This window comes from Ambystoma mexicanum, chromosome 9 (assembly GCF_040938575.1).
Source record: "Ambystoma mexicanum isolate Mex_15411 chromosome 9, UKY_AmexF1_1, whole genome shotgun sequence".
Taxonomy (NCBI): domain Eukaryota; kingdom Metazoa; phylum Chordata; class Amphibia; order Caudata; family Ambystomatidae; genus Ambystoma; species Ambystoma mexicanum.
This window is the reverse complement of record NC_090931.1, coordinates 959,834,556-959,850,972: the sequence shown is the minus strand read 5'-3', so window position 1 is coordinate 959,850,972 and position 16,417 is coordinate 959,834,556. Positions and strand designations below refer to the sequence as shown.

The window sequence follows — 16,417 nt, the reverse complement described above, 5'->3', positions numbered from 1 at the left end:
GGTGTCTCATCCACTAGTCCCCGGGGATCTGTCATCCAGGTGGCCAGGACACGCCCATTGCTTTTGGATCCAGTCCCTGGGGGTGGACCAGTGCGGGAGGATCACCTGGGTGAGGGGACTTCGGAGAGTGGGAGTGTGACACCTGATGGTGAGACCCGGTTTCCCCTTCCCTGTAACACCTTTACCTTATCCTAGCAGGTAGGATACGTAGGAACTCTACTCCCCACCCCCTTTCCTACACGTACACATTCACACAGAGAGCCCGCTCTGGGAGAAACCAGGCTAACCCCCGAGCAGTATACATGACGTGTCCCAATACAATGGTGTAGCGAGGTCAGGCAATTACTGACTGACACTCACACCTGACTTCCATTAAGCGTCCCCACACGGATAAAAGGCGGAGCACGAAAGCACACTCTAAGCCAAGCAAAACACACAAGAAAGCAACAGTTTTGAGACGGCAGCTGAACGAGGGACGAAAGACGGCGAGCTACGAGGGGTTTGCAAGGAGGGAAATTCCCTTAACCTTTCTGGAAAGAAACCGTTATGACCAAGAGACCCCGAGATTGGACAGCTTAAGGCCTGGAGACAACTTTGAAGAATCCTGCATTGTGTGTTGGAGGTACCCATGCTCCTCCTACATGACTAATTGAGTCGGAGAGAAGCAGCAGCCGCCGTGGTATCGTCCTTGGCTCCAAGAACAAAGTAGCGACAGAGAAATCAACACAGCCAGGGAGTTGGGGAGACCGATACAAGACCGGTCTGTGTTGAAGCCAAGGTTGCAAGCAGTAACCGAGCGCTGGAACGAACATTGTTACAATGCGTGTGATGAAAGACGTGAGTAAAGTTGAACTGCTGATGAATGTTTGAACTTTGAAAGAATACAATATCATTGACAGAGCGGTCCAGCACCGCATGTGTGCTCAATCGAATGTCTCTGTAAGGTATCCAGCCGAAAGGTGGCGCCAGTGAAAGTAAAGAATTGTAAAGAGAAAGATTTTGTAAATCGAAGTGGTCCTGCTGCGGGACAAGCAAAATCCTGCGCAAGATCGGAAGTCTTTGATATTTGATATAGAAAAGTAAAGATTGAAAAATTAGATGAAATGGTCCGAACATGATTGAGGGAGATCAATTAAGAACATTGTGTTAAAGTGGGTCTTAGCCCGGCAGAGGGGGCTCCCGGGGGTGAACAGTAAATCACCCGAGAAATTGTGCATATGAAATCCTGAGAAGGAAGGAACTTTGGTGCTTGTTTGTCACATCAGGCCCTTTGAAATAAGAGACTTTGAATGGCAAAGAGACTTTGGCACAGAAGGCCCTGATGCTGAGGTTTTAAATTGCATCCTCGTGCCAAAGATGCCAGAGTGTGTGATAAGCTCGAGTATGCAGCCTTGTCCCGTGCTGAAAACGTGGGGAAGGAGAGCCAGCAGCTCAAATATCCTGACATATCATTTCTTGAACACTTTTCTTTTGCATAATATTGTTTCCCACACTATTTGTATTTAGAAGTAAGGATTGGCAATAGGTTTATTAGTATAAGCCCTTTTATTTTGCCAAGACTCTACTAGGACTGCATTATTATTATTTGATGGTCGTAGCTTGCTCCCATCTTTAGATTTAGGATTAGATAGGCGTTTTACCAACCCATTTGAAAGTTCAATAAACACCCTTGAACTGTGATCACTTGTTTCTGTCTTAATGTTTGATACCATGCCTTCCTTACAGTCTAAAGAATTACATTATTGAAAGAGTAAGTGACCCAACCCTGTGGGTGTCACCATTAGTAGTCGCCCCAAAAGAAAATGGCTGGCTACGCCTCTGGGTTGACATGCGCATACCAAACACGGCCATCCAAAGAGAGGCGGCCATCCAAAGAGAGAGGCCCCAAGGCCCAAACATCGAAGACATGATAGTCAGACTGAACCAAGCCACCCGGTTCTCCAAGTTATATCTCAACCAGGGGTATCAACAGCTGGTCATCCATCCTGACTCCAGACACATTACCACGTTCACGACACATGAAGGACATTTCCGCTATAAGCCACTCAACTTTGGGATATCCTCCACAGCGGAGATATTCCAGGAAACCATTTGCAGGTTAATTGCACCTGTAACCACTGCACTTAACTACAGTGATGACATTCTGGTGTTTAGCACATCTGAAGATCAACACGACAAAGCCCTAATAAGAGTGTACGAAATCCTACCGTTGGCAGGCCTCACACTAAATGGGTCCAAATGTGACATCAATAAGCGAACAGTGGGATTGTTCGGGCACATCTTTTCAAACCAGGCCATAACTGCAGATCCAGACAAAATCAGTGCAATCGTCAACCTGACTCACAGCACACCTGGGATTCCACCACCAAAGTGTAACGCTCACCTGATTCCCGCAGAGGCGCCGGTCTTGACTGGGTGAATGCCATATCTTCAAAGGTGATGTGTAACACACGGTTGGCTCTTTGGGCTGGACCTCTGTGCACTGTATGTCTGACTCGAAGAGTAAGATGTCTGCAGATAGAAAATATGGGATTAATGAACTGGGGTTATTGGGTGCCTCTCTCCTCTTCCCTTTCTCTTCTCCTGTAGAACCCCAAAGGTTAACGCCCTCACCTTAGGTAAGTGAACGCCGAGCTCTCCATCTGCCTCGGGGCAGGGTGCCGTAACCAGTTTCTTCACTGGATAAGGGTGCAGGCCTCTTGACCTCAGAGGACTGCTGTCCGTCGTTAACTGCACGAACGGTAAGTTCTGGGCACTTCAAATGTCTTAAAAGTCTTTTGTAATGATATCTCTTGTTTTGCAGGGTTCCGGCGATGGCAGATGGCGGGCTGATAAGAGTTGAGGATCGAACCCGCGTGAGGAATAGAAGCGCCTGGAAGCACGTAAGTAAGCGCTTGTAGCCTGCTTCACGGTGCGCACTAACTGTCCCTTTTATCTTGCAGGTACAAGTTCAGAGCTTTAGAGAAGCTGAAGGGTGCTGGAATACCCACTGGATTCGGCGTGGGAAGGAGTAATGGCACGTGAGTAATAAAGTTGCCCAATGTCTTTAAACGCACCTTCTTTTGTCTTTCAGATGCGAGATAGCTGGTAAGCTTTTGTCTTTCAGATGCCGGAATGCAGTGCGAAGACCTCCGGAGCATGCGAAGAGTAGGTAAGCCTTTGTCTTTCAGATGCCGGAATGCAGCGCGAGGCGTTGGTGACAGCCGATGGACCAGGTAAGAGATGCGCTGCCACTGAAGACCGTAGTGCTAACCTGTTCTTTCTCTGTCTTTACAGGTGCTGCTGAAGACTGGATTCCAGGATGGTAAGCCTTTGTTCCCTTAGGCCCAGGATCAGAAGCAGAAGACACGATGAGCGTTCTGCTGCAGAGGATGCAGAATAACGCAAAGCAAGATTCATCCATCGGGTGTGGTTTAAATAGCCTCCTGTAGTGCTTAGGTGTCTCCTTCCACAGCCACACCTAGGTAAGAAAAGAGTTCCTGCTTTCCAGAAGAGTTCCAGTGTTCTGAACCTAGGGAGTGGCTCCTGCCCCACCCAACAGGAAAAGTAGTCCCAAACAGAAGAGGATCAGGGGTTCAACTGGCAGGTAAGTAAGCAGCATGGTCTGCTGCAGGTAAGTCCACCCAAGCATTATGAGCCCGGTGCTTCCAGCGCTGGGACTGGGCATCTTTATGAGCCTGGTGCCACTGGCGCCAGGACATGGTCCAAAAGGTCCCAATTGGGACTGGCTGGCACTCGGAACCGGGGTTATGGGTCTGCTTCCAAGGGAGTCGGGCAAGTCCTGATCTTTTGGAAGCAGAGATCATGACAGCACCCCCCCCTCAAGGCCCCTCCCAAACCGGGCTTCTCCGGGGGTTTGGGCTTGTTAGGAAATGTTCGATGAAATCTTTTGATTAGACGAGGCGCGTGGACATATTCTGCAGGTTCCCAGGATCTTTCTTGGGGACCGTAGCCTTTCCAGTCAATCAGGTAAAATAGTTTAGATTTGGAGATCTTGGAATCCAGGATGCTTTTGACTTCAAACTCGAGTTCTCCATCAACTAGAATAGGTTTTGGAGACGTAGTTAGTCGGGTTTGAGGTTGCACGGGTTTTAATAGAGAGACGTGGAAGACCGGATGTATCTTCATGTGAGGGGGCAAGTCCAACTTGACCGCTACTGGATTTACTATGGTAGTGATGGAATAGGGACCAAGGTATCTTGGGTTGAATGTGCGTGGTCCTTTTAGAGGTAGATATTTGGTGGATAACCAGACTTGATCTCCTACTTGATATTGGGGGCTTCCTTCCGATGTTGGTCTGCTCCTTTCTTGTATTGTTCTTTAGCCCTTTGAAGGTGAGAAACGGCTTCCTTAAAGGCTTGGGTGATTGTAGAATGCAGGTGGTCTACTGCTGGTGTTCCAAGATCTTGGAGTGGATCCAGCTCCGAGGTTCGAGGGTGACTACCGTATAAAAGAAAAAACGGGGTCTTCCCAGTTCCCGAGTGGACAGAGTTATTGTAGGCATATTCGGCTATCCAAAGGATATCTTTCCAAGTTTTTTCAGTTTGTTGTAGCATGCAGCGCAAATACTGTTCCAGAGTTTGATTGGTCCTCTCGGTTTGTCTGTCGGTTTGAGGGTGGTGGCTGGTCGAAAGTCTCACATCAATTTGAGCCGACCGACAGCAACTTCGCCAAAAATGAGAAATAAATTGACTACCTCGATCCGAAATTAGAACTGAAGGAAAACCGTGCAGTCGGACGATGTTTTCGAGAAATTCTCGGGCCAGAGTTGCTGCTGTTGGTAAGCCTTTGAGTGGAATGAAATGCGCCATCTTGGAGAATAGGTCCACGATTACTAGGATCGTATTGTATCCGGAGCATGGAGGTAGATCGGTGATGAAGTCCATAGAAAGCGTATGCCAAGGGCGAGGCGGGATGTCAATAGGGCGTAAGAGGCCGGCTGGTTTTTCCTTTTGACTCTTGTTTTGGGCGCATACTCCACAGGACATTATAAAGTCTCTGATATCTTTTTTCCAAGACGGCCACCAGAAGTAGCGCTTGATCTTTTCCGAGGTCTTGGTCATACCGGGATGTCCTTCCATTAAAGAATCGTGATAACAAGAGATTACCTTTTTCTGTAAATCTGTGCTGGGCAGGTATAACCGTTCTTGGAAATATAATAGGTTGTCCTTCACCGTAAAGTCCTTTCCCTGCAGATGCCAATTCTGTATGTCTGCTGGAGTTACCAGTAGCCTGGCTTTATCCTTAACTTCCTCTATGGATTGTGTGGCGATTACACCTAGAATTCTTTGTTCGGGAATGATAGGTACAGGTTTAGGATTGATCAAATGTTCTTCCACTCCCATCCGAGAAAGGGCATCAGCTTTACCGTTTTTTGTACCAGGTCGATAGGTAATTATGAAGTCAAACTCGGCAAAGAATAGTGCCCAACGGAGTTGCCTAGAGGATTGAGCCATAGCTCTCAACCATTTGTGTCACAAAGGCGGGTGAAAACACACGATTTTATTTTTGGCGGGTGAGAGGCCCATTGAAATGAATGGGCATGCAGGAGGCTTAGCGGGTGAGGCAGCTGTTTAGAAGGCGGGTGACACCCGCCAAAAGCGTGTGAGTTGAGAGCTATGATTGAGCTTTTGCGGTTTTCAAATATTGCAGGTTTCGGTGATCTGTAATCACAGTAACGGTGTGTCGGGCCCCCAGAAGATAATGCCGCCAAGCCTTAAAGGCGGACTTGATAGCTAGAAGTTCCTTATCAGTAATAGTGTAATTGATTTCAGGAGGCGAGAATTTGCGGGACCAAAATGCCACGGGATGCAACTGATTGGTTACTGGGTCCTTTTGTGATAGAACTGCCCCCATGGCAAGGCTCGAAGCATCAGTTTCAACGATGTAGGGGAGTTCTGGGCGAGGATGTTTTAAGATCGGTGCAGAGATAAATCTAGTCTTCAAATTCTGGAAAGCTTGTTCCGCCTCGGTAGACCATTCAAAACGTTTGTTTTTCTTTAACAAGGCGGTGATGGGCTGGACTATTCGAGAGAATTCGGGGATAAACCTGCGGTAAAAGTTAGCGAAGCCTAACATGCTTTGAACACCTTTTACGGAGGATGGCGATGGCCATTTGAGAATTGCATCGACCTTCTTTGAATCCATACGCACTCCGCTAGGTGATAATATGAATCCCAAGAATTCAACTTCAGTCACGTTGAAAACACATTTTTCCAACTTAGCGAAAAGTTTGTGTTGACGCAATCTCTCGAGGACCATTTTCACGTGTTTCCGATGTTCAGTTTCCGATGAAGAATAAACGAGGATGTCGTCAATGTAAACAACAACACACACATCTATGAGCTCTCTGAGGACATCGTTCATAAAATATTGAAAGGCGGCCGGGGCATTGCAAAGTCCGAAGGGCATGACCTGATATTCAAATAGCCCATACTTGGTGCGGAAGGCCGTCTTCCATTCATCGCCCTCTTTTACTCGTACCAAGTGGTAGGCTCCTCTAAGATCCAGCTTTGTATATATGCATGCTTTTCTGACTTGGTCCAGGAGTTCAGGGATCAAAGGTAACGGATATCTATTCTTAACGGTGATCTGGTTCAGGGCGCGATAATCTATACAAGTTCTAAGGTCCCCTTCTTTTTTTGGAACGAAGAACAAAGCTGAGGAAGCAGGGGACTTGGAAGGACGAATAAACCCATTCGCTAGGTATTGATCCAGGTATTGTCGGAGGTGAAGATTCTCAGGCTTGGTGAGGGCATAAATTCTACTACAAGGAGGAGTAGATCCAGGTATCAGGTCTATCTGGCAGTCATAAGACCTATGAGGAGGTAGAGAGTTAGCCTGATCCTTCCGAAAAACATCTTGGAATTCTAGGTATTCAGGAGGTAACTGGGGAGCCTCCGAGGAAATTGCTGCCAGTGCAACACCAGGTCGAGGGTGACAAGTAGAGACACATTCTGGAAACTGAACCGTTCTTGCTCGCCAATCGATCTGAGGATTGTGCTTCTCTAACCAAGGAATTCCTAGAATAATCTGGAACTGAGGGGCCTTGATCACATCGAACACGATCTTCTCATGGTGTCCATCTTGACTTACTAGCGTCACTTCTTGGGTGCTATGCGTTACTGGTCCGGAGGCTATCTCTGTACCATCCACCGTAGTAATGACGTCCTTTACAGCCTTTGGACAAAGAGTCAGATTCATCCTCAAAACCATTTCATGATCCACATAATTGCCGATGGCACCGCTGTCGACGTAAGCTTCAATCGCATGTAATCGATCCGGATGTTCAGGGCTAATGAGGACCATAGGTATCACGAAATGCGAGGTCACGGAACTGGTTTTAACGCTCGGCAAGAGGACCTCTATTCTTGTCGGGCGAGGTCGTTTCCCTGCTCAGAGTTTGTGACCCTGGTAACTGCAGCTCCTACTGCCTTCTTGGCTGGTTTCACCGGACAGTCTCGAAGAAAGTGCCCCGAGTTTCCGCAATAGAGGCATAATTGCAGCTGTTTTCTCCTTTCCCGCTCCTTTTGTGTTAGTGGTCCTTTCAGGCCCCCTATTTGCATGGGTTCCCCGGAGTCTACTCCTTTGGTAGGAGTTGGTGGTTTGGAAAATACTCGAGCATCAAACTTGGAACGATCGGCCTTCCTGTTCTGCAGTCTGTGGTCAATTTGAACGACTAAGTCAATATAGTCCGAACAGTCTTGCAGGGGATTCACTACTTGGGCTAACACATCTTTGAGCTCTCCACGTAGACCTCTATAAAACAGCGTAATCCTTTTGTCCTCAGGCCATCGAGTTTCCACTATCAGTCTGTTGAAAGACGCAATATAAGCCAAAAGGTCTTGATTACCCTGTCGCAATGAAAGGAGCTCATTGTCCAAGGCCTGCCCCTGTGAATGTCTTGCAAACAGTTTTTCCATACTGAGCTGAAAAGCTTGAAAATCATGGAGAACCGGATCATCTTGATTAACTAGAGGGATCGACCAGTCTGCCGCATTGCCACTAAGGTATGAAAGCACGAAAGCTACCTTAGCTTGATCAGTTGGAAAGGCTGCGGGCCGGCATAAGAAGTGCAACCGGCACTGGTTAATAAATACTGCAAACCTCTTTGGGGCACCAGAAAATCGTTCGGGCGGAGCCAGAGGTACATTCCCAGGTAGGTTGATCTGCACTGGGTTCGTAGAGGATGTTGAAGGAAGATTTGCCCCTGATGCGGGTAACGGAGTTTGTCCGGCTTGTGACTGTAGCAATTGTCTAGCGAGATCGTCTGTTCGCTCCTTGGAAATAATCAGTTCCCTTCTTAGAGCATTCGTTTCCTGACGGGCTGCATGCACTTCTGCTCTTAGTTCCCCAAGTAACTGGGCTAGCTGGTCGGTATCCGAGGTTTCCATAGCGCCTGGGTGGGAGTTTTGCGGTAGGCTTTGCGTTCTGTAACGCTCACCTGATTCCCGCAGAGGCGCCGGTCTTGACTGGGTGAATGCCGTATCTTCAAAGGTGATATGTAACACACGGTTGGCTCTTTGGGCTGGACCTCTGTGCACTGTATGTCTGACTCGAAGAGTAAGATGTCTGCAGATAGAAAATATGGGATTAATGAACTGGGGTTATTGGGTGCCTCTCTCCTCTTCCCTTTCTCTTCTCCTGTAGAACCCCAAAGGTTAACGCCCTCACCTTAGGTAAGTGAACGCCGAGCTCTCCATCTGCCTCGGGGCAGGGTGCCGTAACCAGTTTCTTCACTGGATAAGGGTGCAGGCCTCTTGACCTCAGCGGACTGCTGTCCGTCGTTAACTGCACGAACGGTAAGTTCTGGGCACTTCAAATGTCTTAAAAGTCTTTTGTAATGATATCTCTTGTTTTGCAGGGTTCCGGCGATGGCAGATGGCGGGCTGATGAGAGTTGAGGATCGAACCCGCGTGAGGAATAGAAGTGCCTGGAAGCACGTAAGTAAGCGCTTGTAGCCTGCTTCACGGTGCGCACTAACTGTCCCTTTTATCTTGCAGGTACAAGTTCGGAGCTTTAGAGAAGCTGAAGGGTGCTGGAATACCCACTGGATTCGGCGTGGGAGTAATGGCACGTGAGTAATAAAGTTGCCCAATGTCTTTAAACGCACCTTCTTTTGTCTTTCAGATGCGGGATGCAGCGCCGAAGGCCTCCGGAGCGTGCGAAGAGCTGGTAAGCTTTTGTCTTTCAGATGCCGGAATGCAGTGCGAAGACCTCCGGAGCATGCGAAGAGTAGGTAAGCCTTTGTCTTTCAGATGCCGGAATGCAGCGCGAAGCGTTGGTGACAGCCGATGGACCAGGTAAGAGATGCGCTGCCACTGAAGACCGTAGTGCTAACCTGTTCTTTCTCTGTCTTTACAGGTGCTGCTGAAGACTGGATTCCAGGATGGTAAGCCTTTGTTCCCTTAGGCCCAGGATCAGAAGCAGAAGACACGATGAGCGTTCTGCTGCAGAGGATGCAGAATAACGCAAAGCAAGATTCATCCATCGGGTGTGGTTTAAATAGCCTCCTGTAGTGCTTAGGTGTCTCCTTCCACAGCCACGCCTAGGTAAGAAAAGAGTTCCTGCTTTCCAGAAGAGTTCCAGTGTTCTGAACCTAGGGAGTGGCTCCTGCCCCACCCAACAGGAAAAGTAGTCCCAAACAGAAGAGGATCAGGGGTTCAACTGGCAGGTAAGTAAGCAGCATGGTCTGCTGCAGGTAAGTCCACCCAAGCATTATGAGCCCGGTTCTTCCAGCGCTGGGACTGGGCATCTTTATGAGCCTGGTGCCACTGGCGCCAGGACATGGTCCAAAAGGTCCCAATTGGGACTGGCTGGCACTCGGAACCGGGGTTATGGGTCTGCTTCCAAGGGAGTCGGGCAAGTCCTGATCTTTTGGAAGCAGAGATCATGACACAAAGAATCACACTGTTGTGGCCACAAGCTAACGGGATGGTGGAGTGGGTTATGTCCACCATCAAGCAGACCAGACAAAAAGTCCTCCTCGACCAAATACCTGTTCCCCAGGCAGTGTTTCAAATGCTGAGGAGTTACAGGAACACACCACACAAAACCACTAGGAAAACACCAATTGAGATCATGATAAGACACAAACTCCAAACGCGTCTACGGGAACGAGAGGCTGAGAGGAAAAGGAAGGCCAAAAAATGAGCAGACTGGCGAAGAGGGGCAAAGGAACCACAGTTACTGATTAGGGAACCCGTCCTGGTACGTCAAAGACAACAAAGAAACACAGATTCTCGATATGACCCAGAGCCATTCCTTGTGACCGAAGTTAAAGGGACGATGGTCACAGCTTCAGGAGATGGACGCCAGCATAACTCGGAACGCCTCATTCTTCCCCAGACTGCACACTTCCGGACCTAAAGCCACAGGGCCAGCAGAAAGAGTAGAAGAACAGAAGAGTGGGGTCGATCAGCCAGAGGACAACCAACAATAGGCAGAGGAGAGATCAGGCCAGACTCACGAACAACCTGGAAGACCACACCGAAGCGTGAAGAGGCCTTCACGACTAATTGAGCAAATGTGAGCCCCGAGAATTCCTATGATAAGCAAGGGGGTGGAGTTACAGTGGAAGAGACAGTCAGGCCCCTTTAGGAGTTGGGACACATGACAAGGGAGGACACATGGGAGCGGGGAGGAAAGAGAGGGGCAAGCAAGGAGAGTAAGTACGTTTATCCTCAGCTCTGAGTCGTTCATGATTACCCTACCAAATGCCACTGTAACACTTCCTTACGTGGATATGCTCCACCACACAAATCTCAAAAATGTGCTGCGCTAACCCTGACAACGGATGCGCAGTTATATCAACATCACACAATACGCATACATTAATTAAAGGAAATAACGGTATACTTATCTTGCTGCTTGAGCAGCAAAGAAAGAGGAGGTTTCAAGGGATCAGTAGTGTTTATGGGTCTGTATGGATGTGGATTGGCTAGTTTGTTCACCTGGTTTCATGGACCAATAATACCTTGGACTACCAAAGATTCCAACTAAAGTGGGACATGTCGTTTTTTGGCTTTATTACTGTTTATTATTGGTTTTGTGAAAGCTGTTTGAGAAGTAAAGTTTAAGAGAAAGCCTAATCTGAGCCTCCCGTCTTCACATAGAATTCGGGTCCATGTCTGTGTCACATGATCCCAATAAACAATGGTAAAGTAAATAACTGATGTGAGATTGTCCAATGTGATGTGGTCCCATTCTTAGCAGGTCATCCAGTATTATTGAAGTAGTGAGAAAAGCATAATCATGTTGTGAATGCCACCCCTAGGGGAATGCCTGACTGGCTTGATGTGCTTTGCCCAAGACCCTCCCCCCCCCCAACTCCTCAACGGCCCTCACCTTGCAGGGTCCCTCATCTCTAACATGCAACTCTCTAGGACTAGGTTGCTTCAGGCCAATGATATAACTCTGTTTGCTGGTTTGCTGGTTTCTGAACTTCTTGCCCTTTCTCACTCCTTTGGGTTCCTTGCTTTGGCTCCTCAAAACCATGCAAGAGCCCTGCAGACACGAGCACACGGGGTTGCAGGAACGCAACCACTGTGCTGCAGGTACAAACACACGGAATCACAAAAACGCAACCATTGTGCTACACACACTCGCCCATGATCTGTGCATGTTGTCATTCCAGAGGGAAACAGTTGTTCGGTTGCCAAATGCGGCCAGATGGAAATGGCCCCCGTTTACTGCCCAACTACCAGCCTGCTCAGACTGCAAGACTGCTCTTAGATGATTAGTGCAATCTGCAACGTTTTTCTGAAGGTATTTAGAGTGGGAGATTGTACCGTTGGTGAATAGTTGCTCGTACCACAATGTTCTTCAAATTAATCTTTAATCATCACTGGTGGAGGTTGTTCTTGATACTGTAATTGCAAAGCAAGCTTTCTAGTTAGTTTTTCAAATTCTATACAAATACTGAATCCAGAGCTTTTGTTAAATGGTACAAAATTCCTGCCTTTGTATAACACCTTTTCTTCAACAGAAATGTGATGACTCAAAAGAATAATGACTACTTTTTCCTCTTTCTTAAAATGTTATTTACGGTTTCTTTACTTTTGCCCTCTCCGGTTGTTTTTTATTGAGAAAAGAAAATGCTGGTTTGACACTGAATTTTGAAGTCACTGGTTGTGTTGGTAATAGAATGAAATGTGTGGCAAAGTCACGGTATGCACATATGTCCAAAATGGCGTCCATATTAAAATAAAAAATAAATTAAAATAATCCATCTTCACTGTAAAGCTGCGGTATAAACGTTCGCTCAATAAGGCATCCATATTGTACATATATGCATACCACTGCTTCACTGCATATAGAACATTTCGTCCTGTACAGTATGACCACCTGAGGATAATCTTTATAGATTGAAACATGTACATGTAGTGGTCTGTGAGATTCTACAGGTCGCTTGGTGTTGTTGTTCATAAATGATTTAAATATACTAAAACATTGGGATATAATAAATGAAATCTGGAAAAAATCAAGTGGCCATCTTTTAAGGGCTGCTGTATTCATCGATAAGTCTCATTTGTCTTGACATTTGGTAGTAATGTGTATTCCTGATCCATGACCAAGTTCGAAGATTGGGACAGTACAATTGTTGGATCTATCACTAAATGCAATTGGTAACACCTTTCAAGCAATTGTTGAACTCCATTAACTGTGTCTCAAGTGTTCTGTTGACCTCACTCAGCGGTAATACATTTTTTTTTAAATAGTCCAATTTCTGCACTACAAAATAATGTTTGCTTCTTTACACTGCTGAAAATCTGTTATATTTGTATTCCTGTTTTAGAATAGAGGAAAATAATCATAAACTAGAACTGCTGAAACAAAAGGATAAAAAAGAGGGTGCTGAAATTCAAAGATTAACCAGATTATATGAACTGGAAATGCGTAAACTGCAAGAAATGCATGAAAAACAAAAGGAAGAAAATATGAAGGTTTATCGTGTAAGTCAAACATGAATAACAAAACCTTTGCATTTTTGTGAATTTATTTTGAAGATTAACAGTTGTGCAAAAATGACTGATTTGTTCCAATTTCTTATATACAAGGTTTACAAATTATTGATGACTGCTTTTCATGTTTATGTCCATGTAATTTTGAATACAAAACATTTGAGTATGATATGATATGGCATTTGTAACGCGCCTATACACAAGTGTTTCAAGGCGCGGAGAGGCGGGGGGGAACAGGGGGAGACAGACAACGATCCTACTAGGCCAGGTGTCCTTCAGATCACGCAAGTGCAAGGGTAGAGGGGAAAGGGGAAAGTGCAAGGGGAAGGGCAGAGGGGAAAGTGCAGTACATGGTTAGTAGAATACAAGATAAATAATAGGGCCAGCTAGTGGCAAGTGCAAGGTAAGTGCCGGGAGGAGGGGCTGTAGGATACAGAGACAGTCCCGCAGTGCAGGGAAGAGTGGCTGGGCCAAGGACCGAGATCGGTGAGTGGCCCAATTGCAGATTCAGAACATTTTTAGTTTTTAGTTTGGACTTGAGGTGGCGCTAAAAGCGCTACCTTGAACCCGAAACTATTGTAAGTAAATAGGAGCTTTAACATAAGAGCTTCAAATATGGGCTTTGAATGAGGGTCTGTAATGCTTTTTCAATGGAGATGACATGTTATTGAATCCCTCCCGTTCCCTGCCCCTATCTATGCTAATCCCTATGGCTAATCCCACTCATTCCAGTACATCTCGGAACTCTTTGAGCTCTTCGATGGAGGCATCCATCTTGGATGACTATCTCTAAGGAAGCTGTTTGGAAACAAGCCAGAACTAGCGGCCATCTTTGAATGGGAAAGATACCATGCATCTTTCAAATAAAAGGATACATTGTATAAAATAGCTAAAGTAATTTGCATGTTGGGAGCTTGTTTTGATTTGCAATGGAATGAGGGCTAGTTTTGGTAAAATGCCACCATGGAGACTTGTATCTATTGTCAAAGAAAGGGAAATTGTGGCTTGGTCAGTCATGTGCTAATGAGCTGTCATGTGGGGTCTTCCCTCCTTCCTGGTTGCCAGACAAGCGTGCTGTCGGCGCTCGTGTAACCGAGATTTGGCCCCTCATGCAACCAAGCTCTCCTGAGAGCTGTCAGTTCCTAGGCCGGATTGATCCGGTGGTGGCGCTGCCAAAGAGGATTGTGTGAGAACTCGAATCCAGTTCTACCCTCCCTCGGCCAAGATGTCTGACATGGAGGAGGATTTATTGTGCAATGATGAGGAGGACTATGACCTGGCTGGTGCTTTGAGTGGGGTCTGAGCTCCGAGTTTCTCTGGAGGTCGGTGCCTCCGGCTGTGAGGGTTCCTGGTTGGTGAGTGGCAGGCGAGCATGCCATGCCCCTTAGGCCTGCCCCAGCATGGGCAGGCAGTGTCTGGTGACAGCAGACCGGGCATCAGAAGGCTATGCCTAGGTAGAGGGCTCTGTGCACCCTCCGCCAGTTCCCAGCACCGGCCAAGAAACTCTTAGTGTCTAGCTTTAGATGGCCGAGCTCATGGACTTTCTATAGAGGGAGAAGGCTGTTGTGTGCCCTAGTTTTGCGTCTGAGGAACAAGGTACTTCACATTTACTGTCCTGTGACCCACTGAGCACATGTCATCGAGAAACCAATTGATAAATGTTTATTGGGTGTAACTGGGCTGCTGCCCTCATTTTGTAACCAGGGAGAAGGGTGTGCATGACATAAGTGTAGACTTTTCAGGGTTCCTGTTTGCTTGCCACTGGGCGAGTAGATGACCAATACCCCAGCAATAGAGGTATGTTGTCACGGATGCCAGCCGATATGCTGCCCTGTCATGTCATTGGGGATGAGCTGAGCGCTGTCCAGTGTGCACCCTGAATCGTTGGTTGGCACTTGTAAGCAACCCAGCCTTTCACTGTGACACAGCAGGTCTGCCGTCCTCTCCGAATCTCTTGTGAAGAGTCTTTAGGCTGTATGCTCTTTGTCCAGAAGACCTGTTTTCTCTCCATGGAGCATGACTTACTACAATGTTTTCATGATTTGTTTTTTTGCTCCACATGTCAATTTTGAAGGAAGTCAGCAGAGCAGCTTAAATCTGTCTCGTGGGGAATGGGCTGATGAGTACTTAACTGAGCATGGTGGCTTGTTAGGGTGATCAGATTTTCCAAACCAAAAACAAATTTGCAAAGATAAACATAGAAAAGGGACATCAAAGGCAGATCCATAAGACAAAGACAATACAGATATTGTATGTAAAGATGTACAGACGGTTTCATACATTGATCTCAAGTAGATACAGGGGGCAGATACTTGCTCCAGTTAGATGAACAACAATGTTTTAGCGCTTTTCGGACTGTCCAGTAGGAATGTTCAGTGCGCAGGGTAGGCGGGAGGAGGTTCCAATGTTTGGCTTCAATGGCAGGGAAGCTAGATCGTCCGGCTTTGGTGTGTTTAAATCTGGGTGTTGTGATGCGGTGGGAGTAGGCTGCTCTGGTGGGTCTGGTAGATGCCGCCTTTGTAATTTTTTGAGATAAGTATGGCGGGCATCCTTGGACACAAAGAGGTTGAAGGTGGGCACCACGTCCTGTTACTGTAGTTCTAATCAATCGTAATTCGCTTTGTATTCATTGATCAAGTTTTAGCCTGGGGCAACTGTTCTGATGAAGGTCCTATGGCATAAGGACCAAAATATATGAACAAAGAAAAATAGAGTGAAATAACTCTATTAAGACTGGTGCTCTCAGTTTGCCCTTATAGTAGGGACCTTCCAATTCCGTGCTGTAATTGCTGTACTTACGTAAAAAATCAATTTAGACAAAGTCTGTCTTTTTTTCGCAAAAATATAATATTTATTGCGCATCTATTAATGTTCTCATCACTCCTGAATATTCATTCTCATATTCAAAGTGGATAGGCTTAAAGATACTGGCTATAATATTGTGTACATTAGCCAATGCATTTCGGTTAATTTAACCTTCGTCAGGGCCGTACAATGATATTGATATGCCCAATCTGTCGCCATTACAAAACAATAATTCAACACAATGCAGGAGCAACCATTGCACAATCAATTCAAAATCAAACGTATATAGACACACATACCAATTCCAAGATGCGTTTAAATGTTCCAACGGTATAGTAGTGGTTGTCAGAGTGGGAAGAAAAAGAAACAAGAAACATAATCAAAGATATGCAATAGGACTGTTTTAGTTGTCCTTAGTGTAGCGTTTAACAATATGTGTAATCAATCAAATGTAACTTATAATCCATAGGACACTAATGTTCGTTATGGACCAGTCCAGTCTGAGTAATCAATCCTGTTAAAGTTATGTGAAAAAGGTATCAGAATACAGTCAATCTTTAAATATGTTCTGATCTCGAGCGCGAAGAATCCGCTTACCGTTACTCAGCAGAAACGCTCCTTCAATGTCAGACGCTGCCGCAGGAGTGCGA

At 46.4% G+C, this 16,417-nt stretch overlaps 1 protein-coding gene across 1 annotated transcript in view; it reads left to right on the top strand.

Annotated features, from left to right (window-relative positions):
• CFAP210 (cilia and flagella associated protein 210) overlaps positions 1–16,417 on the top strand; it is a 478,304-nt gene that overhangs the window by 150,410 nt on the left and 311,477 nt on the right. Inside the window, exon 5 of the mRNA XM_069616166.1 lies at positions 12,797–12,953. Coding sequence (XP_069472267.1) covers positions 12,797–12,953 — 157 coding nt within the window. The remainder of the gene's footprint in view (positions 1–12,796; positions 12,954–16,417) is intronic.